At 39.8% G+C, this 24,868-nt stretch overlaps 1 protein-coding gene across 1 annotated transcript in view; it reads left to right on the forward strand.

The window, feature by feature from the left end:
• COLEC10 (collectin subfamily member 10) overlaps positions 1 to 8,618 on the forward strand; it is a 77,103-nt gene extending 68,485 nt beyond the window's left edge. The window contains exons 5-7 of the mRNA XM_005689132.3: positions 3,800 to 3,853; positions 5,574 to 5,669; positions 8,088 to 8,618. Coding sequence (XP_005689189.1) covers positions 3,800 to 3,853; positions 5,574 to 5,669; positions 8,088 to 8,479 — 542 coding nt within the window. The 3' untranslated portion in view covers positions 8,480 to 8,618. The remainder of the gene's footprint in view (positions 1 to 3,799; positions 3,854 to 5,573; positions 5,670 to 8,087) is intronic.

Genomic DNA, 24,868 nt, shown 5'->3' on the forward strand with positions numbered 1-24,868 from the left:
GTTTAAATACATATAAGTTTTATTTGGGAAATCCTGCTTTTTAATCATTTTATTCTAATGTCTACTATAATAGAGAAACTTTCTAAATGTTTATTGCTTTAAGAATGAAAAAATAAATGATATATGTCATTTCCTATGATGTGACTCTCTTTTCTACTCTTTATTTCTGTTAGCTACTACTTTCCCTTAACATCAGTTTTCAACACTGGCTAAGTTTTTTTTCTCCTCCAGAGATATGCCTTGAAAATTTATGAGCATGTCCTGGAATGTTTTTGAAAATGGAGGTTCCATGTTCTGGCTCACCTGGATTAATTTCATCTTTAATCTGTACTTTGAAATTTATTGGCCTTATTTTTTCACTGGTCCTTCTAAATTTTTCACTGACTCAGATTAATCTCAACTTTCTGGGCTGACCTTAATGTTATCACTTGAATGGAGAAGATAGCTTTCTGGATGTCAATATTTCATTTCAGGAATAGCAAAGGATGATTTAGTATAGGTAAATTCAATCTCATAGCAAAATAGATGCTTTTATTTAAGGTCAATAATCCTTTTACAGTGAAAGTATTGTGGTGTTTTGTTTGTTTAAATGCAGCCTCTGATTCTTCAACCTTAAGACAGTTAATACAGAGGTATTCTCACTTATGGGTCAAAAATTAACTTTTATATGTGGCTTTCAACCAGATTTCATTTTGGGGAAATAGACACAATGAGCTCACATCCACCATGAACTGGCTAACTACTTGGCATGCTTTCCTTTCCTGAAGCTCTGATTTAGTGCGTGGAAGCAAACATTGGTTAAATACCCTTTAAAGTCAAGCACAGATCTAATCCCATGACATTGTCTAATTTATCCTTCTTATGACTTTAGGCACCATCATTCGACTTTAAAAATGAAGAAATGGAAATTTAAAGGAATTAAGCAACTGGTCCATGTTTAGCTAGTAAGACGCAGAGTCAGCATTCAAACCCTGGTTGTTCAGACTTCTGTGGTTTTTCACTTCACCATACTGTTTTGACTTTCCCATCTTTAAAAAAAAAAAAAAGGAAAGGAATTCATGTCAAAATACTGGATAGCAGTCACCGTGCTTACATCTTCTCAGAAAAAAAATCCATGTATCAATTCAAGAATCTATTCTCCACATTGTTAATATCCAGTTAAAGGCTACTGCTTCAAAGAAGCCTTCCTTTCCTACTCTGATCCACAGTCATCTTTGCCTTCTCTGAATACCTACCAGGCATTTCTTTCATTTCTCTCTGTTAGGGAGTAATAGTGCTCGTGTCTCATCTCCTTGGCCTCTTATGTGCGCTTTGTTTTCCTTAAAAACCTAACATTTTGGTCATGCTGCACAGCTTGTGGGATCCTACTTCTTCAACTAGGGATTGAACCAGCACCCTCAGCAGTGAAAGCATGGAGTCCCAACCACTGGACTACCAGCAAAGTTCTCCAAAAGCCTATAATTTTCTAAAGCAAATACTTTATGTATACTTTAAAAATGTTTATTATTGGACTTAGACCAGAACTAGGATCATAGCAGAACTAGAATCGGTTTTCAACTCATGTTGAATTGAAAGAGATTCACATATAAAGAAAATAAACTATTTTTAAATTAAAATATGAAGCCAGATTCATATGATCTTCCAAGTCCATATTGTTTTTGGTGATGATAAGACTTACATTACTTTCAACATTTTACAGCTCTTTTTGAAGACTTTGCTTCCCTTCATTATATTGCTGGTTAAATTATTTGAAAAGTACCACAAACGGGGGAGTCAGAAGTGGTTGGGTTTTAATAGCAGCACTGCTTTTGAATTGTTGGATGTCCTGAGTCATTTATTTTGCCTTCCTGACTCTCAAGTTCTTCAGTTGTTAGAATAAAGATAATGATAGCACCTAGCTGATTGGATTTCATATAACAATACCTCTAAAGTATCCAAACAACACTTGACAAATGATTGGCACTCAGCAAACATATATTCCCTTTCTTCCATTAACATTGTCTCAAATCTAGTCTGATCTTTTCCAGTTTACACATAAGGGAAATGAGGAGTTTTCAGGACACAGATCCGATGTGTCCGGATCAATCTTCCCTATCAGGATGCTTGGCATACTTTTAGTCTTCTTTCCCAACTACATCTCTGCTGTACGGAGTCTACCACCTGGCTCCCACCTCCACCTGCTGAAACTCCAGCACCATCTCCTCAGGAGAGCCTTCCTCCTTTCTTCCAGCTGGAGCACTATCTCTACCAGCTCCCTCTAACATTGGACAGAGTATGTTATCCCTGTTCATGGCATCTCTTACAATATTTATCACATTCCATTGTCATAGATTTCACCATGGTCTCATTTCATCTAAGCCCAAGGTTCAGAGACATTCCACTGCATACTCAAACTTTTATCCTTTTATCTGGGGAGCTCCTAAAGGTCTGGTATCGCTGTAAAGAAAAGCATCCATGCGGGCCAATTAGGAAATGCTCAGCAAATCCTTGGTGCCCTGGTCAGCATGAATTTCTGGATGATCAATGATCAACACACAGAGGACTCTTAATGAAAAGTGATCAGCAAAGACAGAATAGCTAATGGACAGGCAATATGGGGAATCCTTTGGGTTTTCCCTTTTTGTTGGGAAAGGAAGGAATTAGGCAGAACCTCAGTGCTGACTCCATTCCCCTTTACATTGTCCCCTCCGTTGTTTACCCAATTCCTAGCCATATCATTGTCCTACAAGAGTAAACCTCATACTCTTCTTTAGCCTGTATGACTATCATCCTGTATTAATCCCCCTGAATTTTTTCTTATTCTTTTTCCAGATCTCCATTGAAGCATAAGCTCTATTTTACTTCTATCAGGATCTTCTCTTTTGATTCCCCCGAAGTTCAGCCAAACATTTCCTCTCATAAATCAAAAGCTTTTGCTTTCAATTATTGTGTCTGATGTGGACTTCAAGAGCCTATTTTGAAGTTGAAAAAAGTCAACTTTTTTTTCTCTCTGCTTTAACAATTCTGATTCTCAAATTTATTTTGTTGATGTCTCTGACTAAGAAAAAGGTCACATACAGAAAAGAGCAGAAAGGAAAATTATCAAGGTTGATATTTCAGAATAATATTTTTGACACAACTTTATATTATCAGTATTTGCATACATCACATCTCTTCCAAAAAGCATAAAACTCTTTCAAGCCAAAAGTTTAATCTTGTCTCTCTTTATATCTTTTCAAAGTACCAAGCAAATGTTTTGTCTTTCATAGAGTAAGTAAATAGTATGTATTTGTTGAATTAAATTGAAAAGGCACAATACATGTTTTTGAAAATCCAAGGGCAAAGCCACATGGAAGAATTTAGGGGCATAATATAATAAATACCCAGACACTGCGTTATGCTAATCAATTGATTCAGATATGTAAATCAACAGAACTTTAAAAATCAAAAACATGCAGAATATTGTATTAGCTGTGCCTAGAAGGCCACATTATAAAAACATGTTCATGGGATAAATGACACAAAATTAAATGTTTATACATTCAGCTGGAATTCTGTATTCCATCTAATTAAATTATGACTTTTTTGATTAGTTATACCTGTGCAGCCAACTCAAAACCAAATTATTTTTATAATATTAGTAAATATTATTTGGAGATATTACAAATGAAGTTTAAAACCTCTTTCTTCTTATTTTAGGTATGTAATATATTGTCTGCCTGATATAATTGCATTTCATTATGTTTTATGCATTTAATTCTACTCATTAATAGTACTATTTTATTTAGTTGTTCTTTTCATGGCTATTGTTTTTCTTCAGGTGACAAAGGGGAAAAGGGTTTGCCTGGAATACCTGGGGGAAAAGGCAAAGCAGGTATAATATGCTCATTTTTTTCTTTTTTAAATTAATTTTTATTGTAGTGTGGTTGCTTTACAATGTTGTGTTAGTTTCTACTGTACAGCAAAATGAACCAGCCACATCTTCTTTTTCCATTCCTCTGTTGATAGATATTCAGGTTGCTTTTCTTTTTAATTTTTAACATCATTACAAAACTATTTGTCTCAAAAATAAATATATTTAATAGAAGAACAATAGTCTGTTCAGTGTGATTAACCTCCTTTTCCTTGGGCCAGAGGAAAGGAAGGAAGGAAATTCTGCTCTGTCTCTAGTGATGACTTTTCAGGCCCTAAGGAACGGGTGGAAGGAAGGTGGTTCATTCCACCTCTGCCACGCTTGCTTGAGGTAGCAAATCTTGTGCATCAAGAGGAAAATCCACAAGGGCCTCAGCAATAGGACCAGCAATAGGTTCAGCCTTTCACCAGAGTCTCAACCAAACACTGGCCAAGCATTTTGTCACCTGCAAACTGGCCTGATGGAGAGAGTCCTGGCAGCTACAGAACATGCGTCAGTGGCCCGGAAACCTCTCTCTGATACTGAGAGGAGGACTCTTTCCAGTGCTCGATGCAGGGAAAGAAAGTAGCTCGTTCCTGGTGAGCTTCAATTATTTCTATCCATAAAGGTGTGAGTGCATGTGCGCTTAGTTGCTCAGTCGTATGAGACTCTTTGTGACCCCATGGACTGTAGCCTGCCAACCTTCTCTGTCCACGGGATTTTTCCAGCAAGAATACTGGAGTGGGTTGCCATTTCCTCCTCCAGGGGATCTTCCCAACCCAAGGGATCAAACCTGCATCTCTTGCATCTCCTTCATTGGCAAGTGGATTCTCTACCACTGAGCCCCCTGGGAAGCCCTTATCCATGAAGATGTAGAGAAGCCTAATTCTAAGAACTGTCTTAAATTCCTTATATTTAACTGTGAAAATGGATAAATAAAGCCACAGATTTTTTTCCCCCTTTGGCTAGTAAAATTCATTTTGCTTTTCATCCATCGGAGAAAAAAGCAAATGGAAATCTTGACATGAAGCATCCTTTAAATAGGAAAAAAGAAGCATTTGAACTTTACATCATTTTCCTTACAGTTTTTTCTCTGCCACATTATCAGTAGATGATTGAAAAGGTAAATGAGTGAAGGGGAATTAGTGGCAGAAATTAAAATCATAGTTAATCCACAAATGGGACAACTTGCTCTTAAAGTTATAAGATGAATCTAGTCACAATATTTAAACTTAGTCCTTGAAACATTAAGCCATACTCCAAATGGATAATCAGAATTAACATTAATTTCGTCATGAAAGGTTTCTCCCAGCTAACAATACAGTAACACAAGAGAAAACTAGAAATATGTTTTTAAAATGCTGTAAAGATTTTATTCTGAGACTGTAGAGGTACATTCTGTGTTCAACAAAAATGCCAAATGGTTCCCAATATGTGAGCAGGGGTTTGTCATATTTACTATTCTTTTAAAAAAAACTGGTTTAGAACTCTCTGTTAACTCCTTCAAATTATTGTAAAAGATATATTCAGAATTCCTGTATATTGGAAACCTTGTCTTTAATAAAAGACGAAAAGCATCGCCATTCACAGAAAGACATAACTAGACTAGAAAAAGACAGTAAATATTAGGAAGAGAGCAGTTGCCTTTCTTATCCATTCTTCATGGGCATCAACGTGAATTGACAGTTTTGTCATTTAAAAGGTACTGTTTGTGATTGTGGAAGATACCGAAAAGTTGTTGGACAACTAGACATCAGTGTGGCTCGCCTTAAGACTTCAATGAAGTTTGTTAAGAATGGTGAGTCTATTCTCGTTTGCTTTGTGCTATTTATCCATGAATCTATCTCTTTCAACATGGCAATTCTGGGATTTTCCTGGATGTCTAGTGGTTAGGGCTATTCCCTTCCATTGCAGGGGGCATGGTTTCTTTCTCTGGCTGAGGAACCAAGATCTTGAATGTCACATGACCTAAATAAATAAATAAATGAATACAAATTTAAAAATAAAATAATCTCTTTTTTAAAGAAACAAAACAAACAAACCACTGCAATTCCAATATCCCTAGCAGAAACTAACTTAGTTTGGGCAAAGGATTGTTGAGATAGTGCCACCAGTTTATAGATCTCCTAGAATCCTGATTATCCACTTACTCTAGTATACTTCAGGTCCTGTGGACATACATATGTGCATTCCTATCGGTATGAAAGGGGATCTTAGTGAGAGAGGGGATGGGAGAAAAGGCAGAGTTTGAGTAGCTGGGCCTTAAGAAAAAAGAGAAAACAAGATCCCAACAACCAGCATCTTAAAAGACAAAAATAGTAATGAAAACAGTAGCTACTTTGTTGATTACTTGCAATAATACTAATTTTCATGCTTAGAGTGAAGTTTAGAGAGATTACCTTGCCCATAGATACATGCTAATGAGTAGTGGAGGAAGGATTTGAATACAAGTTTCACTGACTCCTTATGCATTTCTCTAAACTGGGCAATAGTCCATGTTAGCCATTTTTGTTTTCTCTCGTATTTCCCTGGGATGGTTAGCAGTAAAACCCTTAAAGTGGGGCTTCTGTGCTCTCTCCTGAGACAGTATGAATCAGGGAGCTGTTCCAGTTGCTCTTACAACTACTTGCACTTTGTTGTACTTTTATTTATTGGGTTGGCCAAAAAGTTCATCCGAGGTTTTCCGTACAATGGTACAGAAATATTATAATCCAGTCATATTTATTTACATGAGTAGAGGCACACAAATGCTATTTTGTGTCCATCCTCATCTTGTAATACTAGAGGCATAGCAAAGGCTTGATATTAATTAACCGTCAGTTATAACTCTGGTTATAACCTGTACAGATGCTGCCTCTGACCTGACTTCGACCCCAATAAATAAACCAAACTCCAGAAGTTTAACATAGCGCTATAGTTCTTAACATTTGAGTACTCATAGTTTTATTTATAAATTTAAACTTATAGGCCCTGAAGTATATATATACATATATATGTGTGTGTGTTTGGACCGAAAAGCCCAAAACATACATAGCGTATTATGATCTTGGGATGATACTGACTCCCCAATTCTGTCTTGAATCTTTCTCAGAAGCTCAGTCTACTTTATATACTTGAAGTGAAATATGTGTCGTTCAGTTTGCTAAGTCCTGTCCAATTCCTTGCGACCCCATGGACTGCAGCACACCAGTCTTCCCTGTCCTTCACTATTCCCTGGAGCTTGTGCAAATTCACGTCCATGGGTTCATTGATATCATCCAACCATCTCATTCTCTATGGCCTGCTTCTCCTCTTGTCTTCAATCTTTCCCTTTATCAGGGTCTTTTCCAATGAGTCAGCTCTTCACATCAGGTGGTCAAAGTATTAGAGCTTCAGCTTCAGCATCAGTCCTTCCAATGAATATTCAGGACTGATTTCCTTTAGGATTGACTGATTTGATCTCCTTGCAGTCCGGGAGTGAAGTATAGACCATCTAAATTGATGCACATATTCACAGTCTGGGAATCTGGCCAGAAGTAGATGAAATTCTGTATTATTTCTGTATCAGTCCAATAAGCCTTTACCACTATCCTGCACTGTTGCAGGCACTGAGACTACAGAGTGACAAGGACATGGTCTTGGGCCTTAAGATGTTCACAAGCTTAAGAGATACACAATTAGGCTAAAATGTGTCAAGTGCTGTGAAGTGAAGGGGTCCATGGAAGCAGGGGAGAAAGTGCAACAGCACCTGTCTCTGTCCAGGTGCACTGGAAAGGCTCTTATAGGAGAAAGCATTTTGACGGAAATCTGAAGGATGGATAGGAATTTGCCAGATAAAGCACTAAGAAGACTTTCTAGGCATGAAAGGCATGGAAGGGGAAGAGAGAAGGGAGTGCTCATGGAACTGTAAGGGTGGCAAAAGCATACACTAGAGGGGGGGAAAAGTGTCTGAGATGAGCTGGGTGACAGTTCGTATAACACATCTGTGTCCAAACAGCTCTCTGCTTCACGTAGTGTGGGAAGTAAAGGAGGAAAGACAGGGGAGGGCCAATGACAGGAGTTGGTTCTCCATCAGACAGCGACAAAGGCAGACAAAACACTGAAGCAGTGCCTAACTCATGATAGGCAAAAGAATAGTTAAATCTTGAATCAATTAATTTAAATCTAGCAATATTATATACTTGGCTTCTCTCTGTTTGAGACAGATAATCACGTTCTTCTTTTCCTCACTGCGAAGTCATAGCAGGGATTAGGGAAACCGAAGAGAAATTCTACTACCTCGTGCAGGAGGAGAAGAGCTACAGGGAATCCCTGACCCACTGCCGCGCCCGGGGGGGAATGCTGGCCATGCCCAAGGACGAAGCTGCCAACACGCTGCTGGCTGACTACGTCTCCAAGAGTGGCTTCTTCCGGGTGTTCATCGGCGTGAACGACCTTGAGAGGGAGGGTCAGTATGTGTTCACAGATAACACTCCCCTGCAGAACTACAGCAACTGGAAGGAGGGTGAGCCCAGCGACCCCTATGGCCACGAGGACTGTGTGGAGATGCTGAGCTCAGGGAGATGGAATGACACCGAGTGCCATCTTACCATGTACTTTGTCTGTGAATTCGTCAAGAAGAAAAAGTAACTTCCCTCTCCCTACACATTCGTCATTTCCCTGTGACTATCGCCGCTGTTATTTTTATCCATCCTTTTCTAATTACACTAAATTCATTCTGACTCCAGGCAAGTGAGAAATGGTAGACTAAATTTTGGAATCTTCATCACCATGCTTATCCATGATGATTTTGATCATTTTCATAAATGGTATGTTATTGATTCAGTAGCTTACCAGGTTAGGGGTCCCAAGAGAGAACTTGAATCACTTGTTGTATAGGAGATGCTTGTCTACTTCTCAAATGGAATGCTCTCTTGACATTTGCTCTGTTGACTCTCTCCAAGGCCCTAAACCACTGTCTATATGGCCCAGTGAATGATGAATTGGACAGTGGATTGATGACTAGGCTCAAAGCCAGATATATGAGAAGGCTTCATTTGGTAATGTCAAGGTATTATCTGTCTTTGAATCCAAGGTCCCCAGTTCTTTGACCAGTCACCCACCATGGCCATAGCCACACTTGCAAGGTCCTCTGTTTGCACAGACATAGAAATACTTTAACCTTGAACCTCCGTATGAGGACCTTCTAGCCTAGCGACCGATTCTAGGCCATATGGAATCATGTAGTTAAAATTTATGCTTCTGATTGACAGCCTTCACTGAAGTATACCAAACAGGAGCCACCTTTCTGTACACTGAAAATTTAATCCCAGGCCTCCAGATATTAACCCTCTGATCTGAGGAAAAGGGAACTCTAGAAATTGAAAAGATAAAAAGAGAAAAAAACATTGTATATTAACGCACGTATGTGGAATCTAGGAAAATGGTACAGATGAACCTATTTGCAGGGCAGGAGTAGAGATGCAGATGCGGTGAGCAGTCATGTGGAAGTGGGGAAGAGGGAGTGAGGGTGGATTGGGAGATGTGGATTGGCGTATCTGCAGTGCCATGTGCAAAACACAGAGCTGGCGGGAAGCAGCTGTGTAGTACAGGGAGCTCGGCGCGGTGCTCTGCGGCGCGGTGCTCTGCGGCGCGGTGCTCTGCGGCGCGGTGCTCTGCGGCGCGGTGCTCTGCGGCGCGGTGCTCTGCGGCGCGGTGCTCTGCCGCGACGTGGAAAGGTGATGGGGGAGAGGGAGGGGGTTCCAAACGGTGAGGGATATATGTATACGTATAGCTGATGCACTTGGTGGTATAGCAAAAACTAACACAACATTGCAAAGCAACTGTACAGCCCCGCCCAAAAAAGAACCCTCCCCAAAGAGAAAAGGTTAGTTCCCAAACAATATTCTTTATAATCTTGTGCTAAGATGACCTCCTTCTATTAATATGTCTCCATTTTTTCCTCATCTTAGGTTTATCCATAGCAACTTTCCTTCTCTTGGGCATGGAGAAGGAGGGAAAGAGTTTGTGAAGCCTTCAGAGAACTCTGGAAACTTCACAATACTAGTAACATCATGTCTCTAAGGTCTTTGTCTGCCTCTAATATATCACTCATGGTGACATTTCATGGCAGGTGCTTTATTCTGTGTAACTGTATGTTGCAAAAATCTCACATCAGCGGTGCTTTCCTATGATATCATAAGATGTCATTTCCTATGATGTCATTTCCTATGACATTTCTCCTATGACATCACAACAATGTGTCAAGTATGGCATTTGGAGTATGCCTAAGACTCACCTATATTATAATACTAAACTGGTAAAATTCTACTTTGAACTGCAGATCAAACCTCAAAGCAGCTCTCATTTGAAATTTAAAAATCAAAGTTCAGCCAAACCCTAGATTATCCCCTTGTAAACTGCTGCTCCAGTTATAGTTTGTGACATATAATTAGAGTGTTTAAAATGCTGGCAAAACAGTTAATGAAGTAAGAGAAACAGATCAACAACATATGTTCACCTTAAACCATCTGTTCATGATTTCACCCATGACTAACTGGTTATGAGAATGGATTTAATTAGGTTATTTCCGTGAATGTTTCAAGGGTCACAAACTCAGGTCCTACAGGGGCCACACAGATGACATAAATAAATGAAGTGGTACAGGAGGGGACCCTGATGCACTGAACACAGATTGCCCTCCTAAAGAAATCAGCTGCTTCTTAGTCGTTGCTATTTTTGCCATGAAGGACTCAGTGCCACTACATGATCTGATATTTAAGAGAAGTCAGAAAGCTGGAAATTTGTGAGATAGTTTTCTATTTTTAAAAGTTGGTGACTCATGATTCTTAATCTAAATTCTAAGTCATATAAAACAGACCTTCTCACCTCTGAACAAAAGTTCTGAAGGTTCTAACTATATAATAGGTCATTAGGACACAGTGATGTCAAAGTCAAGGTCTCCCATTTATACCACATTCAATTCAGCTCCAAAGTCAAGGCCAGCCATTTATACCACATTCAGTTCAGCTCAATAACAGGAATTTGGTCAATGTTTATCATTCATCAGGTTAATCAACTAGTTATGGATTCAGACTTTTGAGAACATGGCATATTTTAAAGGCAGAGCAATTAAATCAGAATTACAAAGCAAGACATCAGATCAAAGTCAGGATCCTTGGGTAGAATGCCAGCCAAGAGCTCAAGGAACAAGAGTCTAAAAATACTTTGGTAGGTAAGTTTATTTGCTAAGTTGAGTCCAACTCGTGTGACCCCCATGGACTATGTAGCCCGGCAGGCTTCTCTGTCCATGGGATTCTCCAGGCAAGAATACTGGAGTGGGTTGCCATGTCCTCCTCCAGGGGATCTTCCTGACCCAGGGATCAAACCTGGGTCTCCTGTATTGCAGGCAGACTCTCTACCGAATGATCCACCAGGGATGACTTCCAGGATGAGAAAATAGAGAACAGACACCAAACATTGCCGACAGGCAGCTCACATTGGGACCCATATTCAGAGTTGTTCTAAGCTCCCCTAAGTGTGAATATTAATTATGTGTACTGTCAATGCTATTCTTATTTCTCTTATGATCTTTGTAATAATAACAACATTTCTCTTAATGACTCATCTTTGCTGCCAATGTTTCCAAGAGAAGATGACAGAGTTTCAGTGAATAGGATTTATCCTGCAATCTTGCCTGGGAGAAATTTCGAAGACACCATGCACTTGATTAGATTTGCAGTGAAACTTACTTTGTGCTTACAAAATAAATGCCCTCACATATTTATTTTCCAAGTAATCCTGATAAACTCTAAGTATGAAGGGCAGACATTTTTAATGCCATCTTCCCAAAGAGAATGCTGAGGTCCAAGGAAGCTAAGCAATTTACCAAAATTAATATGTGAGAAAAGCAGAACTCCAGCCTGCTGATTAAAATCTCAATCCAGTGTTCTCTCCTGATTTTACTCTTATTTTGAATGGAATTTCATCCATGATTCTCTTGTGATAACAGAGGCTCAGATAATCTCTCTTGATTACTTTCCAAAGTTAAAGATCAGGGCTAATTAACAGAGATGCTGGGAATTCAGAAATGTGTGTTACAAATATGGTCCTCACATGTTGCTCTTTAAATCTGAGAATGTCTACACATATCATCAATGTTGAAGAGATGACAGGGCAGCATCACGATAGTCTTGCGGATAACTTACAGGGATAGCGATAGGGAAAGCAAAACAAATATATTAAAGGCATGATACAAATGTATTTAGAAAATAGAAACAGACTGATGGACTTAGAGAATGAACTTATGGTTGCCAGGGTGGGGACAGGATAGAGGGAGGGACAGTTAGGGAGTTTGGGGTGGACAGATACACAATGCTCTATTTAAAATGGATAACCAACAAGGACCTACTTACTGTATAGCAAAGGGAACTCTGCTCAAGTTATGTGGCACCCAGAATGAGAGAGGAGCTTGGGGGAGAATGGATACATGTATATGTATGGCTGAGTCTCTTTGCTGTTCACCTGAACTGTCACAACGTTGTTAATCGGCTATACTCCAATATAAAAATATAAAATGAGCAAGTAACTGTTTGTCCCATAAAATAATTCAGTAGAGCATTTCCTTAAATAGCATTTAAAATAAATTTCATTCTCAAAAGTTAACTGTTTATTCAACTTTTTAGGAATATAGCTGGGCATTTCCCAAGGATGACACAAAGGTTCCAGGGGATGAAAATTAACAATTTATTTACAGATGCACAACGCTGCCTTCTCAAAGCAACACATTCTATAACTAGGCAAGAGGAAAGAGCTTATGTACAGAGTCATCGCCTAAACACAATAAAAAGGTATACATCCTGTGTTGAGACACATATGACAAACATTGATTACACTTTGGATAATTCACCCATAAAAATACTGGTATTAAAAAATGTATTTTTTCCTGCTAAGATGTATGTTGCCCAAATATGAACTGCTTTGGTTGTTATTAACCGATTAATTTTCAGCTCTCTGGATTGCATACCTGGAGACGTGAAACATCTATGGAATAAGAAAAGGTAACAAAATAGCAGTATCCACTGCAGTTGCCGCAGTTACGGTGTACACACATTTTTTTATATGAGACTTTCTTTTACTACCCCCCAACAGACGGCCATAAAGTCCATATCCGAAGGGTTTTAGTAATTTGCTAACCCCATTTGAATTCTTTTTCTTACCGTGAACTAAAATACTTCCCTCTGATGTCCATCTGTCTTTCTGCTGTTTATAACTCTGAAAGGCCTGGCCCTGAGACAAGCTAGGGCAGGCTCTTAATGAAAATACAAGTCAGGGCAGGAGAACTGCTCACTGTAGCACTGGTTACTAAGGTGAATATCAAGTTTTGCACATTTCTCTAAACCTAGATGTTATGCCCTACACTCAGTGAATTTAGATTTTGTTGGTGAGGCATTAGAGGCACAGATAAAGAGTAGAACTGAGATTCAAAATCACGTGAGCATTTCAATTATAAATAATCTATTTATTGGACTGGCTAAATAGTTCTTTTGGGTTTTTCTGTAAGATGTTACAAAAACCCTGAATGAGCTTCTTGGCCAACCCAGTTTAGCAGAAGGTATGTGGTGGACAGGGTTAAAGCCCAAGGGAAGAGGCTATTAAGAGGTCAGTGGTTTGGTAACACCTAATTGAGTGGGTTCAAGGCAGGTGTCCAATGCCAGTGGGATGAAGTCCAGATGTGTTAAAACATACATGGTGAACAATCGATTTAGGTGGAGTATAGAGCTCACTAACTCATTAATTCACCAAATACACTTAACGAGTTTTTACTATGATATGAGGGCTAGAGACACCATGAAAATGAAGACAGATCAGATTTCCAGCCTCATGAACAGAACTCTCCTCTGGCTCATTGAACATCAAGGCTACCATACTAAAGCCAAAAAGTTAATCCATTGTTGGGGATGGAATATATAAACCTATTCTATCTTTACTCCTACTTCCTCTTCAATGTAACACCTCTTCAAAATTATACTGAAACAAGTCAGACAAGGAAACTTTTTTGATAAAAGCACTGCAGTACCATTTCTTGAAGAGCAACATTAACATATTTCTTCACATACATTTTTACATTCCTGTAGGCTGACTAATTTTGATGTGAACAAGAAGTTCCTGCATCATTGGGTATACCCACCCACACCACTTCTTTACAAGACAGAATACATCCTTGTGTCTGTGCTTGGATGAACATTGACCCCTGATAAATGTTCCTCCACAATATTTTCTTCTGGTGACCTACATCAAAATTCAATGAAACCCAGATTTGCCACAGATTGTCACTTTCATGATAAAGGCAGGTAGGAAGAAGGGAGAAGTGAATCAGACATTTTATAATTTATTAAAACGTGACTATGTGAATTTATTAATTCAAGGTAATAAATTAATTACCTTGAATTAATCATCATGTTGGCATTTGCAACTGGAAAATAAGACAGATCAAACTGTGTCCATACAATTTTAAAATATATAACACTTTGGCTGATGTATTTTTCACTTTAAAACCCTTCAGTTCAGTTCAGTTCAGTCGTTCAGTTGTGTCCAACTCTTCGAGACCCCATGAATCGCAGCACGCCAGGCCTCCCTATCCATCACCAACTCCCAGAGTTCAGACTCACGTCCATCGAGTCAGTGATGCCATCCAGCCATCTCATCCTCTATCGTTCCCTTCTCCTCCCTCCCCCAATCCCTCCCAGCATCAGAGTGTTTTCCAACGAGTCAACTCTTCACATGAGGTGGCCAAAGTATTGGAGTTTCAGCTTCAACATCATTCTCTCCAAAGAAATCCCAGGGCTGATCTTCAGAATGGACCGGCTGGATCTCCTTGCAGTCCAAGGGACTCTCAAGTGTCTTCTCCAACACCACAGTTCAAAAGCATCAATTCTTCGGCGCTCAGCTTTCTTCACAGTCCAACTCTCACATCCATGCATGACTACTGGAAAAACCATAGCCTTGACTAGATGGACTTTTGTTGGCAAAGTAATGTCTGCTTTTCAATATGCTATCTAGGTTGGTCATAACTTTCCTTCCAAGGAGTAAGCATCTTTTAATTTCATGGCTGCAGTCACCATCTGCAGTGATTTTGGAGCCCAAAAAAATTAAGTCTGCCACTGTTTCCACTGTTTCCCCATCTATTTCCCATAAAGTAATGGTACCAGATGCCATGATCTTCATTTTCTGAATGAGCTTTAAGCCAACTTTTTCATTCTCCACTTTCACTTTCATCAAGAGGCTTTTTAGTTCTTCTTCAATTTCTGCCATAAGGGTGGTATCATCTGCATATCTGAGATTACTGATATTTCTCCTGGCAATCTTGATTCCAGTTTGTGCTTTTTCCAGCCCAGCGTTTCTCATGATGTACTCTGCATAGAAGTTAAATAAGCAGAGTGACAATATACAGCCTTGACATATTCCTTTTCCTATTTGGAACCAGTCTCACACAGGCTACTTTATCAAGAGTTAAGTAAGCCTTATTCTTTGTGCAAATCTGGTTGTGGGCTTTTGGGGGAGGTGGTGGAGATGAAGATTGTCTACAACCCATCCCCTAATACATTTATAGGATGTCAGTTGGGAAGAGTAATCATAAGCTCTATCACAATATGTGAAAAGCCAAGATACAGAAACATTTCCTAAGTCTTGAGAAAATGAGATAAGTGGAGACATAATTACAAAACACATTCAATTTAAATCCAATAAAATCTAGGTTAATATTTTTACTAAGAAGTATAGAAGAATGGGATGGGAGTGGGGTGGGAGGGAGGCTCAAAAGGGAGGGGATATATATGTATACATATGGCTAATTCATGATGCTGCACAGCAAAAACTAACACAACACTTTAAACACATTATTAATATATTCCAATAAAAAGACTAATAGATAAAGAACTATAGCACACATAATGGATAATTGTGGGAGACTTTCTTAGGAGATCACAATTTCATATGCATATTTCCTGAATCAACTCAGAGAAGATGATTCTGAAGAAATCTTACCAGAAGAAGTATATGTATTTTTACACATAGATGTTTTCTGGAAATGTTTATGTTTAAAATAATAATATGTTTCAGAATATGTTTCCCCAAGCTCCCTGATTTTTCTGATCTTATCTTTGATTCTGCAGACATTGGTACATTTCAGGGACTCAATCTCCAGGAAGAATGAAGATTTTTGTACAGGCACTTACAAGCCCCAGAGTTCTCTCATCCACAAAACCAAGATATTATCTTTGCCCTAAAGGACCTTAGGACTTAACGAATAGAATGAGCCAACACAGGAAGCTATTTCTAACACAGTCCAAAATACTGGTCTCTACATTTGAGAAAAAGGAAACCCGAAAATACATTGTGAGACACTGGAGTGAAATATCAAAACACACATTTTTTTGAGAAGCTTGAAAATATTTTTCTGGGTTTTCTAACCCTAAACACCCTTGCACAGAGAGATTTTATTAAAAGTGTAGGGCGGGGAATAAATATATATGTTTGTGTTTCCATCTTTGAAAGTGTAAAAGAAAAAAATTCCTAAGCTCTTTTTTCTTCATATAATTTCCTATATTATTGGGGGTGGGATGGAGCATTACATGACTTTTCCTTTTAAAATGTTGTGTTTTAAGTTTTCCTCATTCTTACATTTTCAAAAATTCAAGAGCTCAGGACTTCCCTCGTGGTCCAGTGGTTGAGAACCTGCCTGCCAATGCAGGGCACACAGGTTCGATTCCTGGCCTGGGAAAATCCCATATGCCAAGGGGCAAGTGAGCCCATGTGCCACAACTACTGAAGCCTGCACACCCGGTAGCCCATGCTACACAACAAGAGAAGCTGCTGCATTGAGAAGCCCGAGCGCCACAGCTAGGGAAAGCCCACACACAGCAACAAAGAAGCCCAGCACAGCCAAAAAGAAATTTAGAAAAATTCAACAGCTCAGTATGAACTAATATCCAGGTCTCACCAATTCATGCCTGTATGAATTATCAAGATGGTAGGCACAGAGTGAAATTGTGCAAGAAAAAAAAAAATGGACGTATTCCTTTGATCATCACAAAGCCTCAGGTCCATTTGGACAGAAATAACATGATATCTGGATCCTGGTATGTAAACTTCTTCCACTGGAAATCTTTACTGTCAAACTTTATAATCACTCCTAAATAATTTGCATACTTGGGATTCTGAAATCTTACATTTAACATAGTCATGATGGCTTATTAATTTCTGAGAACTCCCAGGCAGAGTTGTTGGAAAACATCCTCACCCTTGGCAGAAGTATAATTATCATATAGTTACCAGGATGAGAATTCCTTAGTTCCTTGATTCTTAATTTGGCTTCTTCCATTGACACCCAGTGATGAAGAGTAAAAGGCAATTCCACTTTATTTTGTGCAAAGATCACTGGAAGTAACCCCACCTTCATTAGGTTTCTGTGCTCAGCATCCATAAGAGATCTTTGGATAAACATTTGATCTAGAGAATCTCCTTCCCATCAAGTTCAATAAAGTCCACTTCACCTCACCAGAACCAGACACATCAATTCTAACTGGTATCACAGCTTCGGGAAATATTTGTCCTAGAAGAATGCCATTTTTACTGATATATGGTGTAGCTTGGGGTCACAAACACTTCTCACCATGCTCCTATTGGATGACCTCAGCTGAGGCTATTTGGCGTAGTAAAAGATAATGTGGGAAATACTCAATGGCAAGCAGCAGAAGAACCTAAGACTCACTGGACTTTAAAAACCTCAAGGAATTAAACCTTTGAGACTTTGTCATATTTTATCATTTTCTGTATCTCAGCTCTTCCAGGGCTTCTCAGAAGTCTCGTGTTTAAAATCAAGTACCTCTAACTTCAAGATCTTTTGTGGGCATTGAGGTTTCTGGGAACGGTCCTGTGACCCACATAATCAGCAGCTTCCCGCACTGTCATTTTTGAAGACAGAGCTTCTGGTTTCCGTCTCTGTGTTCACATTCTCAGCATTCCATCTTTCTGCTAAACTTGATCTCTCCAACTATCCTAGGACAATAAGGAAGAGTTAGTCTCTCATCTACCTCCTTTTGAAAGAATTTATGTTGATAGCAGCATAAATTCTTTTTTTCTCATTAACTGACTATGCAAAATAAGACTTTGATTCTTTTACCACCCGGTATTAGGCTTAGCCTTAACCTATTCTGACACGATGAAATGCTGTTTTCTCCTTGTTTCTTTTTCTCCCCTATAAGCTATTCGATCAATTTTACCATCCAGCTCATGATGCTAAAGGTCTTAAACCTAGATCAAAGAAATCGAGGATGAATTCAAGGACTGAAGAAAAAAAATCATCAGTGCTTTATTAATTAGCAAGAGTGTTATCCACCAAATTACACATCTGAACAAGTTTCCTTTTTTCTCACTAAGATTCACTCAAAATACTGGTAATACTCAGCACCCCACGTGAGGAAAGTAATGTGCTATGAGAAGTCCTGAGCAAATCAAGCTTCCTTCTCTTCAAAAGACCTTGTCAGAAACAATTTATGCTATTATATGACAATAATTCTGCAAATCAGCAAGCCATACCATATATGCTTAAAGAGTAGGTTCCAGAATTTGAAATTCTATGCTGGCAATTTTAAAAGTTCACTTTACTTGAGTCTGTATCATAGCACATAGACATTTCCCATTCACGTTATTTTAGAGACTTTTCATGGGCATTCCTGACCAGAGTTCCCCACAGCTATCCTGGACATACAGGTGGGATTTGAAGGTACAGAAATGAGGTGGGTTGCTTTGGGTTACAATGCTGAGTGAGGAGACCAGATAACCCAAACCTGAGATCTGAGTTATTCTAATATTTAAAGGTTAGGGAGAAGGATAGGGGTAGGTTTCTTAAGATACGTTGTTAAAGAGTAGACAGAAAATAGTAGTAGACTCAGGAACATTTCAAGAAGGGAGCGTCAACTTTATTCAAAGTCTATGAGAGTTCAAAGACAAACCATTAAAAAGCACCTGTTGGACTTGTCAACATGAAGTCCTAAAAGAACTTAGCAAAAGAAATCTCAATAGAATAAGAGAATCAGGAGATAAAGTAGAGATGGGTTTAGGGGGTAATGGACTGTGAAGAAGTAGAGATGATATGTGTGTGTGCATGCTGAGTCGTTCCAGTCATGTCCAATTCTTTGTGACCCCGTGGACTGTAGCCTGCCAGGCTCCTCCGTCCATGGGATTCTCCAGGCAAGAATACTGGAGTGGGTTGCCCTTTCCTCCTCTAAGGGATATTCCTGACCCAGCAATCGAACCTTCATCTTCTATGTCTCCTATGTTGGCAGGCAGGTTCTTTACCACTAGTACTACCTGAGAAGCCCCAGAGGTGGTATATACAGGTAATATTTTTTCAGGAAGTTTTCCAGTAGAAGAGAGTTGAAACAATCAAATCAAGAATGGAAACTGGACATTATCAATCAAAATAATAGTACAATACTAACTAAAGTAATTTGAATGCTATGTTAAGCATTTTACATGTGGTTTCAATTTAATCCACAAATCAGCCCTATATGGCGCATGCTGTTACCATCTCCATTTTACCGTGAGTAAATGGAGGCCCAGAGATGACAGAGCATCCCTAAGGTCACCCCACTAGGATTTCATTGCAGGCAATTCAGTCCAGTGCTTTCATTGCTAAATCACTGCACTGTTCCGTCTTACCACGTAATTGGCATATTTGGAAAGTCCAGAGTTTCTGCTCTGGCCTGGCTAGTTAGGTTTCAGATAAAACCTTCACAAATCAGTTTTTCTGGGCATGTTGTCAGTGTGTATAACACACGTGTTGATGGATGTGTGGAGAAGAGGAAAAACTGTACAAAAATACTCCTGTTTTACAACAGCTCCATCAGTCACGAATTGGTTTGGAACTTAGGAACATATTGTCTGTACCTCAAAAAGAACAAATGGATATTTCAGGAGTTTTGGAGACTACTCTTTTTTTTTTTTTCTGTCCTTCAGAAGGCGAGGAAAATTACTGCCTCACATAAAGGAAGTGACTCTAATAGAGACAGAGCGTTCCAGGGGGATCTGGTGGAAAACACTTAAATTCAAACATGATGAAGTTCCTGAAAGAACCTTAAGAAGCAACTGCTTTGACCTACAGGAGGGAAATGACGTAACTAGGGTTCGCTGGGCTGGAGTGATGTGACTGTGGGATGCAGTGTGGCAGGAAGATGGAGTGCTCAGGAGTCATCTTAAAGGACACTGTGAGTGCCACTGGAGGGAAGCAAGGGCATGTGGGTCCCCCCTAGTGAGGATGTCTAGTCATTTTGGGGGATTCTGAAAGCATTCGGGTCCCACTGCTGTAGAAATGGTATTCTAGCCTGGAAAAACCTATTCCCTGCCTTCCTCTTGTATTACTGTGATGTATATAGTGGGACAGGACTTCCCAGGTGGTTCACTGGTAAAGACTCTGCCTGCCAATGCAAGAGATGTGGCACTGATACTTGGATTGAGATGATCCCCTGGAGAAAGAAATGGCAACCCACTCCAGTATTCTTGCCTGGAAAATTCCATGGACAGAGGAGCCTGGCGGACTACAGTCCATGGGTTTTCAACAGCTGGACATGCCCTAGCGACTAAGCAACAACATGTTTGCTCAATAGCTACTTTATAAAGGGCCAGTTCAGGAAGAGAGTTCAAGGTCTCTTGGTATTCTTTGGTCCTACTGTGTTCAGAGCAGTATTTTAGAAACAAGGAGTGTTTTATTCAGGGTCCTTATGGGAAAGAGATGGAGCATGTAAATAAGGTAATTGAGAAGACTTGAAAAGGGGAACTTTTACAAAGGTGTAGGCAGAGTTAAGACTGAAGTGACTGAGCATGCATGCATATGGGCAGTTAGGAGAAAGCACCAACAGGTGATGAAACATGGGGGGCAGTGTTCACCATGCCTGCAGGGCCAATGTGAGGAATGGGTTACCAGACCTGGAGAGAGCTCATGGGAGAGCGATCCAAGAGGAACTGTGGCTTAGATGTAGGAAAGCAACCTTCTGCCAGGTGGGGAGGGAAACCAACAGATCATTAGCTGGCTAGCATCTCCTACTGCTCCCTATTAACCTACAAGTGCTTCCCATTGCTAATCCCAACCAGAAACCAGGGTAAAGGATCAGCTGTTGTAGGCTAAAAAATTCAACCTCTCTAGACTCTGACCATGGTGGAGCCAAGTAAAGATGGAGTTGAAAGGCAAACAAAATAATCCATCAGAGAGACCAGAGTCCAAGCTCTCTTAGCAAGCGGAGGCTGACAATGCCTATTAGGGCATCGAGAAACCAGGATATGATAAGGAATTTGGAAGGCCATTAAAATTAGAAAGGCAGCAAGCAATGGAGAGCCAGGATTAATAGAAATAGTCCTGACAAAGCATCAGAATACAGAGATGAGTAGAATGGTAGATACCAGATGTGAGGCAATGGGACTTGAACCCAGGATGAAACAGGAAAGTTTCAGTGAAAGTTAGAAGGTGAGGCTAGGAGACACTCTCTAAAATGGTAGAGTTGCTTATAGGGAGTTTTCACAAAATGTTTACAGATTTATTTTTAGGAGAAGAAAAAACTGCTAAGTCTACAGAGCTGGTTTTGGCACATGCAAAGAGGACTAAAAGATATTCCTAAGTTTAGGAGTTTCTAAATCACCAATGCAAAAGGGTCAGATGTAATTCAAGTATGTCATCCATATCCACATATTCTATCATCTCACATCTTTAAGCACACTCTTGTGATCCCCAATCCTTGAGAGCTTTAAAAAAAAGTTTCCGAAAGATCCTGAAATTCTTTGCTATCATGGGCATCATACTTAAGGAATAAAAATGTGTATATACAGTTTTATGTTTAAATTCTTCAAAAAGTCACCAATAAATTGGTTATCATGAGTCTATTTTAATTCTAATTGTAACAACACATAAAGTAAGACTCAAATTTTATTCTCAATCCGTCAACTCAATCAAGCAAAAGTCATTTGTGCAAAGAGTGTGTTTCCCCATTCTCTCTGCACACTACTTCTGGGCTTAGAGCTCTCTTTTTGTACTGCTTCAGGCCAGAATATTTTTTTGACTTTTTATTTTATATTGGCATATACTCAATTAGCCATGGTGTGACAGTTTCAAGTGCACTGCAAAGTGACCCAGCCATACACATATGTGGGTTTCCCAGGTGGCACAGTGGTACAGAATCAGCCCGGCAATGCAGAAGACAAAGGTTCAATCCCTGGGTCAGGAAGATCCCCTGGAGAAGGAAATGGCAACCTATTCCAGTATTCTTGCCTGAGAAAATCCCATGGACGGAGGAGCGTGACAGTCTACATACAGTCCATGAGATTGCAAAGAGTCAGACATGACTGGGTGACTGAGCATACATACACATACATGTACCAACTCTCCCCCAAACCCCTCTCCCACCCACATGCTATGCTGCCATATAGCATTGAGCAGAGTTCCCTTTGCTATACAGTAGATCCCTCTTGGTTATCCATTTTAAACACAGCAGTGCGTACATGTCAATGCCAAGGCCAGAATATTTTAACAGCAAGAAAGAGCAACTCAACTCAGACCGACTGAAGCAGGGGAAGAAAGTGGGAAACACAGATTGCTAGATTGTGATTCATCTGGATCCAAGTCCTGAAAGGACTCTGCCTTTTCTGGGTGCTTGTCTTTCTGTCCTTACAGACTCTCATGCCTTGATGGAATGCTGGCCACTTGTCAGCCTCCTGTAGACTCTCATTCTTCCTCTTCACTGACCTCAGCGAAAATACAGTGTGTCCTGCTGGCTGTGACACAAGATCCCATTATTGTCCCCACAGAGCTTGGTGTTGGTCTGTCCTGGCACTAAGGCAGGAGAACAGGTGGGATGGGGAAGGAGTAAGTAACAATTCCAGTAACTCATGGAATCTCTCTCTTTCCATGTCATCTCCCTATCTAGAAATGCATCCATCTTTGTATGGAGTAATACTGTTTTGCATAGTGTTGATTAGACTTGAAGGCCTGAATAGGAAGAAGGGAAAGAAATAAAGAGGGATAAAGGACTTAGGTGTGCCATTACTCCACCTTCATTTTGCCCAGGAGACATCATCCATCACAATCAACCCCAATTACTTGTAAGGAACATGCATCCTTGAAAGTCCTAGACCTGAATTTTGCTCTCGTATCCAGTGAGTTAAGACCAGTGGGATTTTTGATATAAATATCTAAGGAGGCACCAATATCCATACTGCTAAATTGTAAATTGCCTCCTACAGCCATTCCCCCCTTCTGTTCATCCTCGCCTCCCAGTTTCTCAGTTAACTAAGGCAGGCAGGCTTGTCTCTGCCAAGTGATTCAGCCCATGGAAGCTGAAGTTTGCCAATGTTGCAAAAATAAATTTATTTGCACTTCCATATCTCATCTCAAAAATGCATCTCAATGCTGCCATCTCATCTACAATACAGTATGTTTATTCTAATATAAAACAATGTGCCTACTGGCTGTTTCAGGCAGTAGAGAAAAACAGACCATATTTCTCCTTTGCACTGGACCTCTTTGGCACACTGCTTGAAATATCTTGGTCCAATAAGCAGGGCTGTATTACTGCCTCACACAGAAACCCAACTTGGGTAAGACCATGGGGGTGTGATTGCCAGCTGGAAATCAATTTGATTGTGCAGGATCACTTTCACACTCACTGAAATTTTAATTGCCCTGAGTATTTTTACAATTACCAGACATTTCCTAAATGAAGAACTAGCAATTATGGCAATGACCATGAGGTATTTCAGGGTTTCATTATGTTCATGGTGATCCTATGTATCTATTTTTTTAAATCAAGTTGACATTTTCAAGGTGAGAAAGGCTTTTTCTGTGACTGAAAAAGAACATATGGCTGCTAAGTTGACACATTATACCTGGCAATTTGACAGCACCATCAGTCAATCTGAGAATCTAAAGTTGTTCCAGCTACAAGAGTAAGTGCATGTGTGGTCTTTTATTTTGCTGACCTACCACTCTTTCTGGTCCGACAGGGAATACATTTGACCATTGATCTTTAGCACCTCTGTTTCTATCACTGGGGAAGCTCCTTCTTGTTCATGGTTCTCCTTGGCCTGTACTGATGCAGGTGTTAAAGACCATGCCTTCTTTCGGGGTTGAATAGCTTCTGATGCTTGCGTGCGTGCATGCTAAGTCGTTCATGTCCCACTCTTTGCTATCCTATGGACTGTAGCCTCTGTAGGTTTCTCTGTCCATGGATTCTCCAGGCAAGAATGCTGAAGTGGGTTTCCATGCCCTCCTCCAGGTGATCTTCCCGACCTAGGGATTGAACCTGCATCTCTTATATCTCCTGCTTTGTCAGTGGGTTCCTTACCACTAGCACCACCTGAAGCCCATTTGAAGCTTGACTCTTCTTCCAAAGTTTGGGACCAAAGGATTGTTTTAGGTCTCATCCAAAGGAATTTTTAAAGCCAGAGTTGTGATCTCTTCAGGAACGCAATTCCTTTAAAAATCAGTAGTCTTCTCCTCTTCTTGCTCTAGGTTCCATGTGCCAGCAACCACACGCACAATTCTCTGATAGGAAGAATTTTCAAACCTGATGTATTTCTCTGCTTGCTTGCTCTGTGCCTGTCCCATTCCTTCTCTTGGAGACTCTCTGGGGCAGTGCTTGGAAAGTCTACAGTCGGTGTGTATGCCCAGCAGTGGGATTGCTGGGTCATAAGGCAGTTCTATTGGCAATTTTTTAAGGAATCTACACACCGAGGAAACCAGAATTGAAAGAGACACATGTAACCCAATGTTCATCACATCACTGTTTATAATAGCCAGGACATGGAAACAACCTAGATGTCCATCAGCAGATGAATAGATAAGAAAGCTGTGGTACATATACACAATGGAGTATTACTCAGCTGTTAAAAAGAATACATTTGAATCAGTTTTAATGAGATGGATGAAACTGGAGCCGATTATACAGAGTGAAGTAAGCCAGAAAGAAAAACACCAATACAGTATACTAACAC

The sequence above is a fragment of the Capra hircus genome, chromosome 14 (genome assembly GCF_001704415.2).
Source record: "Capra hircus breed San Clemente chromosome 14, ASM170441v1, whole genome shotgun sequence".
NCBI lineage: Eukaryota > Metazoa > Chordata > Mammalia > Artiodactyla > Bovidae > Capra > Capra hircus.